This window comes from Branchiostoma lanceolatum, chromosome 5, assembly GCF_035083965.1.
Source record: "Branchiostoma lanceolatum isolate klBraLanc5 chromosome 5, klBraLanc5.hap2, whole genome shotgun sequence".
In the NCBI taxonomy this organism is placed as follows: domain Eukaryota; kingdom Metazoa; phylum Chordata; class Leptocardii; order Amphioxiformes; family Branchiostomatidae; genus Branchiostoma; species Branchiostoma lanceolatum.
In genome coordinates, this window is record NC_089726.1 from 10,740,899 (window position 1) to 10,753,805 (window position 12,907).

The window sequence follows — 12,907 nt, forward strand, 5'->3', positions numbered from 1 at the left end:
CATGACTACATGGAATTAAGTTTTTTTCTGAGCCCTTTGTCTAATTATAAATAGGCAACCAAACATAAAACATAGCCAAACCTGAACACCAATCTTTCTAAAGCAGTATTTGTTATAACCCCACTATACAAAATATGTTCGTTATGCCATACTGTGAAATGATGCATCTTGCTCAAATCTTGCTCACTGATTTTTGACATAAAAATGATTCCAGTTAGAGCAAAATGAATCCAATCACCCATTGGTGTGGCTTTATTCTAGTATCCTGCAATGAATCAAGTAACACAGCAATATGCTGCACAGCATGTGCTGTATCTATGTGGACACACATTTATTTCATTTAGGCACTTTCTTTCACATATTATACATGCATCTCTTTTCATTCAATTGCGAAGGAAGATCTCTTTGAAAACTTCGTATTATTATAATATAATGCCAGGGTATGAATCCATCAAGAAATCTAGGTCACATAAAAAGGTTGGCATCCCCGTCGTGCTCCATGAACAGAATGCAATCAAATGTTCTTGTATGTGTGGGCAAGTATTGGTTTACTGAGCAAAAGGGGAGAAGGCATGAGTCTGTAACATCCAGAAAAATACATGTAGTAATATCCAATACTTCTAGAAGATGACAGAAAAAAAGATTGTGCCAGAACTCTTTTGTTACAAATGACACTCAAATACCAGCATAAAAATACTGGGATCAACTAAACTGTGATTTTCAGCAGATTGTGGGTGGATATTTACCATACCGCACTGTTCTTCTTTACCTTCTTTGTCTTCTGTCCCCAATTTTCTGATGCTGTTACCATGTTTACTGTGCACACCAGCTAAGAATTGAACCCTATGTTGCAGACTACATGTAAGTGTCTGTCTGACAATGAATGATGGTCGGATCTTTCCAAGTCTCAAGAAATGTTCCCACAAAATGTTTGCTACCTGTACTACCAAATGATCAAGCCAATGTTGTCTTCTTCAAGGATGTTGACTGCACATTTTGGAAATTTCCTCCCCTGCTCTCCATGAAGTTTTCATATCTGGCAGAAAGAAAGGATATAAAAATATCAATATTCATAAATTATAAATCTTAAAAGACATTATCTATAAATCATATAGCTTTTACAAGATATCCTTTTATAGGGATTCATAATGTGATAATTGTCATCTTTTTGACATGTTGTCTCTGCTTCCAAGTTACCGGTATGACTGTAGTATAGTTTGCATCCTTTGGATTATTTTTTCTCTTTTCCAACCTTTTGACTTCAATGTATTTGATGGTTTTCTTGGCCTGAGATAACGTTTGAAAAATGCCTGCAAAAGGCCATAAACATTAAATCCTCAGCCACAGCATGAAACTTAACTCACATCATCTGGTACTTTAGCCTCTCAGTCTCTGACACAGATGGCCTCATTGTTGTAGCAGCCTTCATCAGGTGTTCCTGGTGGATCATGGGGGCCTTGGATGACTCTTCAGGTGATGTGTCACCTATAGGATCCTGAAGTAAGAATGATTTATATGTACTATGTAAACAATGCACTATAGTAGACAAGAAAGAGCTAGCTACGGTATGCACGCAAGAATGATATATGGGAAAATGTGTACAATTTTGGGGAATGATTGTAATCCAGTTTGTTAATTTACAAAGATCAGGAAATAAACATGGACATTTTTCCTACCTCATCTCCATCCCAGTTTCTACATATGATGGCAACCTGTTCATAAGAAAAATAAGACAAGTCAATAAAAGTGCAAATCATTTGTCAATGAATAACAATATGCTTTCATAGCCCAGCACAATATCATTTTACCAAATCAAACCAAATATTTCCTGTACAAATGTATTAAGAATTAATTACTGCTATCCAATGACTTTTCAAAGTGACCTTTGTCATACTGGAGCCTCCATGCCAATCTACAAGTAAAGATAGAACAGAAATACAATGCAAGAAAAGGCATGTTCACCTGCTCTAGGAGCCTCTCATGTCTGTCCTGCTGGACCTTGACCTTGCCCTCCTGGAGCGATGGCATCAGCATAACTTTGGCCTCCATCCCTGATATACATGTAGCTTTGCTCTCACCTGCCGACGGCATTGAATGGACTTTATTTATTATTACACATTTCCACATCAAATGTACATAGGACATGGATGGTACATGTGTGACCTTTTCTTTTTAATCAGAAAAAAAGATGACAGCGGCACATATACAGAAGGTAATGTACACACACAAGACTCTGGGCGATCAGCTTGGCTGTTTTTACCCATCAATAACCAGTGGCAAAGTCAACTGCCAACAACAACTAGACATTGTTTAACCCATGTCTGCCTTAGTTGTAATATACATGCATGTAATGTTTATCAGGCATGTCAAGGAGTTGTTGTCTTGTCACAATTCTGTCTGTTGCATATGATTTCTTTTACCACACACCTCATGGAAACTACCTATGGTATATTATATCCTTATATACTGTCAAAGCATTCAAGTTTGCTGGGATTTAATTTCATGGTGGGGATGATGATGATGGGGAAAAGATGATTGGGAAAAGAAGATGTTAAACCAGATAGTGAGTGAGTGAGTGTGGTAGGGAGAAAATGGTGTGTTCGCGGTGTTTTTAAGTTCGTGTCTGATACAATAGAAGCGCTACAGTCACTGGCGGCTTTACGGACAACCAGTCAGAAACCAAGATAGCTGCATATTCACCATAACAGGTGCCTCAGAATAAAGTTCTCAACAAAAACCGCAAACATAAAACCACCGCCAACATTTTGCATTTACAAAACACAAACATGACCTTAAAGCCCCTGATGTAGATTATGTTCTGGGTAATGTGCTCACTACATCTGGGTACACGCTCATCGCTTGTTCTCATTTAAATGTACACATTTTGTAATCTCCGTTACCTATTGAAATAAGACGTTCCTGGCATTAGGATATGCCACATATAAGATGTCAAACTGTAGTTTTTATGACGACTTTAAACTTTTCTAGCTTTTAAAAACGGCAGTTTGGTACCTTATATGTGGCATATCTTAATGTCAGGAACGTCTTTTTTCTAACGGTAACGGAGATTACAAAATGTGTACATTAAAATGAGAACGAGCGTCATCACTACATCTAGGCACATGCTCACTACAGCAATGTTTAGCATTGGTACCTTGTTGCTCATCAACTTCCTGCACCCCAGTGGACTCATCCACTCCCGCTCCCCTCCCATACAAGGCTGACACCCCCATGTTGGAATGGATGACCTCCAGCTGTGCATTATAGAACAATGCCTTGAAGTCTGCACCGGTGAAGTGCTGGCATTTTTCAGACAAACCATCCAGGTCTACGTCTTCTGACAGGTTCAGGTCTTTGGACAGTGCCATGAGGATTTTCACTCTGTCTTCCTGCAAATATATGGACCAGATTCATTTAGGTTTAAGTTTAACCTTCTCCCTGCTGCCTAACCCTGTTATTAATCAAGTTGGGTGGCAAAAGACCATTGTAGAATGTAGGTTGAATGTACCTGAAATATGATGTGTCAGCCATTTTCCACTGCTACAATTGGAAATATAATTATCTGGTAGATATTCACCTGGTACTAGGTGATTTTACAAAACCAGGTCAATTGGTGGATATACCGTACTTCAAAGACAAACTAAGATAAATCATGGTAGTCTGTGAATGACAAACTGGATATTTTTCAGGTTAATTACAGCCAACATTTTACATGTTGACCTTAAATTTACTGTATAACTGGGTCAATCAATTCTTGAAGCTGGATTAACAGACTTACAAACAACAAATAAATCCATACATGCACTCCATCACAGAAAAGGAGCAGCAAGAATTTGACATGTTTAAGAGCTTCAAACACTAAATGACTTCAGTTGGTGTTTCTATACATCTTCCTTTGATATTGGGCTTCAATGCCCTGACAGACATGACCAAAGCTGCACAATTGGTGATCAAAACATTCAGACTCCCCCAAGATGCAAATCCTTTGAGTTGAGAAATTATTGAAATATCAGTCTTTCTTTTTCTAAATCTGTCCTATGGATTTTTTCAGGGGAGTTTCAGAAAATGTGCAGCGGGCCATGGATCATGGAGCTAGAGATGTTGACTCATGCAAATAAAATGAGAATCTAAGGTTTGATCTTTAATAATCGTCCTCCTAAACACTCTATTCCACCCTCTGACCTTGTCTGGGAGCGGACAGTGGAGACACTTGTCCAGCCTGCCTGGCCGCAGCAGGGCGGGGTCGATCAGGTCGGGCCGGCTGGTGGCTGACAGGATGTACACCCCCTGCAGCCCCTCCACTCCGTCCAGCTGGGTTAGGAACTGGTTCACTACACGGTCCGTCACACCCGTGTTATCATGGCCTCTCCTACAGCAACAAAACACATTAGTGAGGTCACGTAGTACAAAATAAATCAAGCAACTGGATAAATTAGAATCTGACATCTCAGATAGCACCCACTATCATTCAATTATGACTAAGAGTAAGAATTATTTGGTGGGGTCATCAATAAAGTTTAGACATTCAGGTAATACAATACACAATACAAAAGTTACTTCAGCAAGTCAGATCGGTGGGGTCATTTAACATTTTCAGCCAATCTTTAAAAACATCAGAAAAGCAAATGTACAATGTGGACACGCCATCTTGATAAAAGTAAACTGTTTGTTGGATTTTTTCGGGAAAAAGTTGGAGAGATTGAGTGAAAAATGTATTCTGCTGTTAACTTTAAGTAGAGATGAGGAAATTTCTAGACATAAAACACATTACCCATATTTCTTTAGCAACATTAACATTCAACATTTCTATGCTAACTTGGATTACTCATTCTGTCTAGTTGTTAAATATGTAAGCATTAGATATGATATTGTCAACCCAAGCAAATGAAGAGAAAAAAGCTAAAATGATGTACTGACTGGTTTCTTGGTAAATGTTTTTTTAAAAATAAAATTTGAAATACATGTACATGTACTTGCATTGGTGATCATTAGGCCTAATAGGTACTTAATGTGGAATCAAAGATTCTTTTTATAAACCTAAACGGGTTCAGAGCAATTTTACCTGGGAGCGATGGAGTCAAACTCATCAAAAAACAGCACGCATGGCTTGGCTGCCTGCGCACGTACAAACAGATCCCTCACGGCCTGTTCGCTCGCTCCGATGTATTTACTGAGAAGTTCCGGACCTTTGATGCTAATGAAGTTCATTCCGCACTCCTTGGCCATGACCCCTGAAGCAAAGTTGGTCATTAACTGATAATCCTTTCTGACCCATCTGACCTGATGAGGGCGCCGGCAGTGCCGGAAAGGGTTAAGTCAGGCTGTATCAATTTGAATCCTTACCAAGGTCAAGGAAATCAGTTCATGTGCATACAGTGCTGCATAGCAATATAGTACACACCAGTGTTCTCGCCAGCCTGAAATTTTTACCCGTCATTCCAATTTTGCTTGAGGGAAGAACATCTCGAGCGCCGAAGGCGCGAGGCGTCGCGCCGGAGGCGTGACCATCCTAGGGGGGTCCGGGGGTTCTCCCCCGGAAAATTTTGGAATCTAGACCCTCTGAAACGCTATTTCCTGCATTTTGAGGGGCAAATTTCCTGGTAGAATAAGCTTAGTTTAATGCCATCTCTTTCGCAGTTTCGGTGAAAATTACACAAGGGTTTCAGGCTTAATGTTGGGAGGGAGGCGTGCCGTCATCGCGGCGGTAAGATCGAATGTTCACACGCAAGCTACATTTCTATGTTGTATACAATCGGCAAAGAAAAGAAAATCAAGCACAACAAAACTTTATTACGTATCTACGTCCTACAAAAAGTACACACAGAATAAGTCGGCAAAAATAAAATTTTTCAACACTTGTCCCGTATGCTCCCTGTAATTATTGAACATAATGAAGAATTTGACACCCTACTTTGAGAAAGAACGCCATAAAGACGTCCATTTTTTTTCTCCCATGTATTCCACGGTCAATTTCTCCGGTAACTGCACTGAATGTCTTCAAAAGTTGTCGATTCAAGCCTTCCAACAGCCGCTTCGTCGTGCGATCCTTGCGATTCCCGCCATATTCCTCTAACATCTCGCAAATTCACGCTTAGCTGAAATCACGCGAGTAGCGAGACTCGCATGTCATTGGTCGGTTTTTCTTGACGCGACGGAGACAAGCACTGTGATTGGTGGAATAGAATATCTGACGCCTGTTTACCATTTCTTACGAAAAGAAAGCGCATGCAACTCAGCCGCCGCGGCTTGAAACTTTAATGATGTTTTACAGATTACAGAAAGCCTGATAGCTATAGGAATATTTCTGAATTTTTAGACTTCTTTTATAACAATAACTGACAGTGAACCAAGAGGGACAAAACAGAAAGAAACGTCAGCCCGATGCGACCAGCCAAAACTGTGGGGAGGGCGGCGCATGACGCCGAGTTTTCGGCGGCCACCAAATATCCACCACGGCGCTCTTTGTGTGTGGCTGGGATTGTCGCCGGCGGGCATTAGAAATGATCTAGATCGCCCTTGTCGCGAACTTCCAGTGATCCTCTGGAGTTTTTGCAAAATTCTAACTCTGTCTAAATATCTTTACACACCGATTTTTGTCCATTAAAAATGACGGGTTGGGCAAAAATTTTGTCCGTCATGAGCGACAAAAACCCGTCAAATGACGGGAGGACGGGCGCTGGCGAGAACACTGGTACACACAAAGTAAGTTGAAGTAGTAATGCTGAGGACTGCATGTCCTTACTTTCGTAAGTCATTCCATCTAGCTTTTAGCTTTTACCGTAAGTGCAATTGCGTAAGTGTGCACATCTTAATCATTCATGAATACCAAGAATTGTGATACAGGAGAAATGTATTAAGTGCTATGTGCAACCACTGGCCATTGGAATTGAATCATTTGCCTGAAACTTATTTTTCAACATTTGTGTGCTTGAATCTGTTGTTGACATTAGAGTCACCGTATATATTTGTAAAATTCTTCAGAGGTTTGAGACTACTTCAGCTACTTCTGTCAAACCTGCCCAAGAAGACCACACTGGGGAACGGTAAAATCTGGTGTATGCAGACAGATGGTCACCCTAGACAGAATTCTTAATGCTTGTTTCAATGGGGAAAATGATCTAAGATGGTCAACAGATGGTCCTTATGGAGAGGTGGTCACTCGTACAGGTTTGACTGAATCTGTTTACCTGCGAGGAGTGTCTTTCCTGTTCCTGGTGCCCCGTACAGGAGAACGCCCGACCTGGGCCTCAGTGGGCAGCTAGAAAACAGACCTGGGTACTTTGTGGGCCACTGTAGGGTTTCCATCAAGGTGTGTTTGATGTGGTCTAACCCCCCAACATCCGACCAACTCAAGTCCTCAGCTTTATGGAGGGATACCCCGTGTAGAGAACATGGGACAAATCCTTCCAGAGCTGCCTTAAAGTCTTGTGTGGTGATGTTGAATTCTTCATTCTCATGTCCCAGTTTTACCTTCTGTGAGGCTACTGTGTGTATTGCTCTGTCAACAACTGCCTCCAGATCTCTAGCCACAAAACCGTCTGTCTGAGAGGCTAGAGCTTTCAGCTCTACTGTTTCCCAAGAGGTCAAGTCAAGTGCTGTTCTGGCAGTCAGGATCGCTTGTAGAATTTCTTCTCTCTGTTGAGCATTAGGTGGCTTGATCTCAACTATGCTCTGAAATACATGAAGGCCTCTAGATGCAATCAGTGATGGGTGGATGCTGATTTTTGATTGACAGGTGGCAATAAGGGCGAGGCGGGTCCCTGCCCGGATCTCTCTCTCCACTATGTCCCTGACCACCTGCGCCAGGTGGCTGCTGTACATCGCCTCTCCGCTCATCTCCTGCTCAGGACTGGTGGCATTGCTGGTCACATGATCTAGATCATCCAATAGGATGACAGACGGCTGATGCCATGTTGCTTCACTGACTGCCTCCTCCAGTTTCTTCCTGATGTTGTCCACCCTCTTGCCTTTCAGACTCTTACAGTTGATGACACTAACGAAAGTGTTGTGGGGTGGTTCTGCCAGCTCCCTGCAGAGGGCATGGGCAAGGACTGTCTTACCACTCCCTCTAGCACCACAGAGAAGCAAGCCACCATTGGCCAGACCATGGGTTGCAGTACTCAGCTGAGACACTAGGGGGCACTCTGCCAGGGTGGTGGTGAGATGATCCATGGCCTGCTGTGCATTTTCTGAAACACCCCTGAAAGTATACAAAGGACAGATTTAGAAAAAGAAAGACTTATGTTTCAATACTTTCTCAACTCAAAGGATTTGGGGGAAACTGAATGCTTTGACCATCAATTGTGCAAAAAAAGTTTATTTTTCCCTCTACCAAGTTTGAAAATTCAGAAACACACTGGTCTACAATGTTCAGAATCAAAGAGCTAAACTCATACTGCCTATGTTCTGCCTTCTGTTCTTCTTCAAAGTCGATCTACCTGGGCTTGTCCCAGACAGGTAGGGTTGACAAACAAAATATGTAATCAAGAAACATCCTGTGATCATGTACATCATAGTAGAGTGGAACTTGTTGCCACCAAGTACTATAGGAGCATCCTCACTTGACAGCTTTTAACAATGCTTGCAGTTAGATGTGCAAAAGTTAGGTGTGACAGGTCGTTCAGCCTAACATAACCAGCTGCTGCCATGCCGTGTGCCTGCAAAGCTGGTATAAAATGTTGATGGGCAATTATACTGGCTATACAAGTACAGATGAAGACACAGATGATAAATATCAACCTTACCCCAGATCTCGGAGTCGGAAGACAGGGACTTTGCCATCCACTTCATGCTCACTGTCATGCGGAAGCCTGTCCAGCCAGCTGGGTTTGTTTGTGTCCGTCATCCTCTCTCCGACCTCCAGACGGACTGTACCGATCATGTCGGGGTGTAGGAGGGTGTAGACTGGAGAGGGGGTCGGCTTGGTGGGGTGAGGGGACAACACAAGGAGGCAGTCTGCCATCAGATCTGGTAGACAATAAAAAGACAAATTACTGAGTGGTTAATCAATTCTTAACATAGTAATTACAATGTATATTGAGTACATCATCATTCAGTGTGTAACAACCCTTTATACTACAGTTTCTAAGATGTAAACATTCTCTAACATATCTAACAGGACCTATTCAAGTGCACAATCCTATGACAGACCTTGGAACAATGCTAGCCTGATGAGTGTTCCCTGAGTGACAGGCAGAGGCATGCTCACATCACTCACGCAGGACAGCCAATGGTGGAAAGCTGTCACCAACATCTCCTTTGTTATGCTGGCGGGCTGAGGAGGAAAAAAATGAGATTTTTGATTCATTCATACAATGATAATGGATGATGTGTACTGGTCAAACTGATCATTTGGACGACTCTACCCTGTAATGTATTCAACATTTTAACTTTCAAAACACTTCTATGTGGTTAAGATGTGCCTGTGCCACTTTACAAGAAAAATAGGAACAGGCATTTGCTACCTTTGCTATCATGCTCAAATGTCACATTGGGAGGGATGAGTCTTTTACAAGCCAAGTGAAAGTAATCTGGATCTAGAGTGCATCCACTATTCAGTTTATAATAGTTTCTAAAAAATAACGATTCATCTAATAGTATTCATTTCACTCCAAGACAGCTGGGTTGCCCCTTCAACTTATAATATGAACTTACTATACATGTAATACTATATGAATTGTTGCATTGTCTACAGTGAGATATTCTACACATATTCAGCTTACCAGTGTGTGGAGGGGGTGAAAGATGATCCCTTTAACAGCCGTTGGTTCATGCCTCACAGGAGACATTCTAGCCTTCGATGTCACCCCCACTCCTATCTGCCTCCTTGCCAAGTCTGTCACCTGTGACTCCACCCCATTCTGCAAACAAACTCTTCCAAGACTTTCCCCTTCAGGGTTTTCACCAATCGTTCTAACATGGTAAGCTGTGGTAACCACACGCACAACACAAGAATTCACATTTGGCACCATCTTCTTTGACTTTTCCACTTCTTTCTTTGAGTCCTTTCCTTTAGGAGGATTTTGCCCGTAGGTGAGTCTTTCTGCACCTTGTTGCAGCAAGTTCTTCTTAGCTTCCTCTTGCTGCTCTAAAGGAGACTGCATCTTAGTCATGACTGCTAGAAACGTTGTGACATCTTCCTTCCTCCAGTCTGAAGGACTTGCTGAAAGACCTTTAGGGATGACAACTGTCATTGGCTGGAGAAGTCCGGGAAACATGTCCTGGCTGTACAAACTTTCTTTATTCCCCTCTCTATCATTTCTGTCTAATTCAGCTACCTTAGATTCATCTGTCTCTACAGTCCTGTGTTGCATACTATTAGCTTCTTGAATATACCTGTCAGGATATGCCTGTACTCTGGTAGTAAAGTCAAAGTCACAGACCACATGCTGATCTGGTCTTTTTGAACCAGTTCTACCCACATTCTGCACGTTTTCTGTGCTCTCTCTACCGACTAGAGATTGAAGGTATGACCAAAATATTTCAAAGTAAGATTTCCTTGCATAATCTTCCACATCAGTTTGATCATCATCTTGTGATGAACTTTTTGTTGGAAGAGAATCAGTCTTACTAATATCAGAATTACTATCTGCCAAAGTGGATGTGTTGAGCATGTCTTTGGTCATCTTCTGTTTGGTATCATTGAGTGTATTTTGATTTGTTTGCATAGATTTTGGACCATTTCTGGTCCTGGGTGCAACCACGAGTTCTGTCCGCTGTCCCAGACATACACATGGGGCACTGGGATCCACCAAGCCTATGAAAGAGTAAGAAAAAAGGATAACTGGGTAAGGCTACGAAATGTATATCTAACGTTTTGTAAAGTTGGACTATACTATATATGTGCTGTTCAGTTCAATTACTGACACAATTAACATTTACAATACAGGTGTTGTCACTAAAAGGATCTAAACCATATATCATTAATAACAGATAGAATTTATCAGGGACAGTTTTAAAATAGTTCGAGACTACAGTGTAACAGAGCATACTTGAATAAAAAAATGGCATGTAAAATGTTTCAACCACTACATGAAGTAACTTTATATACAAAGTACCTATTTGCACAAAAATGCAGGTGTTCCCTTGGACCCACACAGGTAGCACCTGGCCTGTCCAAACCACCCGCACCTGGTCCAGCAGGTGAGATTCAATGTAGCTGGCATGGAGTTCCTGCAGCGTAAGGGTACGTGAAAAAGGAATCAAGTCACTGATTTTTCTATCCTACACAACTATCCTACACAATGGCAAGACATTCAGATATCCAAAATATTTAAGCTAGATATCCCTGAAGCATCTGTAAGTTATGATACTATTACTGCACCTCTGTGAACTGGACTTAATATTGCTTGACAATGAGTATGGTACCATCAATAATTTCTTCAGCTCTTTTAACAAGAAAGAAATTAAGGGACATCTATTGCTACATGTACTTAGAAGTAAAAGTTCCGAACTTATATTAATGCATTTTATAGTAACCTTCTTGGCAAAGATATAATAACTCATCTGATTTAGCCAAACTGAACTGATAACACCTACCAGAATTTCCCAGTCGTCCACAGAAACTGGTTCCACATGCAGACGGGTACAGCTGGGTACACCTGATATCAACTTTACCAACACCTGTAGGGGTATATTATATAATATAATAGCAACACCTGACATCACTTGTTGTACACCATTGTTTTTTCCATTAAAAAAATCAATTGTTTGAAACTTTCATGAAAACTTTAACAAAAACATGCTATACACATGTATTACAGTATTCCATAACAAAGGAGATATTTACAACAACAACTTTCTGTGTTATCAAGAAGGAACTAGAAATCGGTTGTAATTTCCAAGCAGATCCTACCATGGGAGGGGCCAAACAGTCACATCCATTGGCTAAACAGTATCGATTGGCCAATGGATAGTGTCCCATGTCACCGTAGGACCTGCTTGGAGATTAGAACTGATGTAGGGTAGAACTTGTTTGATCATATTCATAGAAAATAGCTTCTTCATCAGAGAGCTGGCTTGGCGTACCTCCTGGCCGTGTTTGAGTCCCAGTTTCTGCCCGTACATGCCACTGATCTCCACCACATCCTCCTGAGCGAGGGATGTCCTGGTCCTGTCCCTGACTGCCTCACCTGACCAGGTGGCAAACACCTGCTGTCCTCCATCTCCAGAGACTTCAAACACTGCACTGGCTGCTTGCTCCAGCTGTTGGCATGGCAACGGACAAGGAAAATTATCACTGAAAGTGTGTATGTTCATCTGTAACAAACTTTTGATCAAGAGTGTTCTATGAGTACTATGTAAAGGGATACAGTTTCATGTAAGTTGCAACAGTTGCTAATACTTTGGATTTTCAACTGTACTAATCTTATATTATTAAATTCTTTGATAATAATATAACGTTATTGCTACATCATTTAATTTATCTAAAATTCTTTAATCTTAATTTCTGAAATCCTGATAGACTTCCTTTTTTTGGAATCGATGGTTGTGTTGAGTGCTGAAAATGTCGAAATCGTGAGACGAACCTGTGAGAGTTTGAACTCCTTTACCCATGCACTGGGTACACTGATGAAACACGTCCTGGCTGTGCTGAAGTGAAGGACTGCGACCCTTGGACTCTGCATGGTTTGCACGCTTTGAGGAGACAAGTCTCGTGATTCTGACTCAGATCACACCGTTTCTGGTCGACGTCTTACACCAAAAGTAGTTCCCGTCCAGCTGTTGCTGACGTACACGACGATTTCTTGATTAATTCAAAGAGACAGAGTCTTGCATGCCTTCCACATGCACTTACAGCTGCATCGAAACAGTTCCTCCAACCACTGAAGGCGCGGAAACGTAGAGGATAAACGCCAAAGAAACAATTATTTCAAATGCTTAAGTACAAGTGAATTGCACTTTCCAA

The 12,907-nt window shown here is 41.4% G+C and overlaps 1 protein-coding gene across 1 annotated transcript; it reads right to left on the minus strand.

Annotated features, from left to right (window-relative positions):
• Window positions 1-225: 225 nt before the first annotated feature.
• On the minus strand, window positions 226-12,829 carry LOC136435034 (peroxisomal ATPase PEX1-like). The gene is made up of 15 exons (XM_066428209.1): window positions 12,528-12,829; window positions 12,028-12,204; window positions 11,539-11,622; window positions 11,058-11,172; window positions 9,723-10,756; window positions 9,151-9,274; window positions 8,745-8,967; window positions 7,188-8,200; window positions 5,063-5,231; window positions 4,183-4,369; window positions 3,155-3,389; window positions 1,963-2,078; window positions 1,677-1,712; window positions 1,365-1,495; window positions 226-1,036 (listed from the first exon to the last, which is right to left on the minus strand). Exons 1-15 carry the CDS (start codon window positions 12,624-12,626, stop codon window positions 955-957), a joined length of 3,825 nt encoding a protein of 1,274 aa, XP_066284306.1. The 5' UTR covers window positions 12,627-12,829; the 3' UTR covers window positions 226-954.
• Between the last annotated feature and the right edge of the window lie 78 nt (window positions 12,830-12,907).

Coding starts and splice junctions, on each gene's coding strand:
- LOC136435034 (XM_066428209.1), bottom strand. CDS start 12,626: ATGCAGAGTCCAAGGGTCGCAGTCCTTCACTTCAGCACAGCCAGGACG. Junction 8,968..9,150: donor CAGGCTAGCATTGTTCCAAG/GTCTGTCATAGG, acceptor ATTGTCTACCAG/ATCTGATGGCAGACTGCCTC. Junction 1,713..1,962: donor ATGAGAGGCTCCTAGAGCAG/GTGAACATGCCT, acceptor TCTTATGAACAG/GTTGCCATCATATGTAGAAA.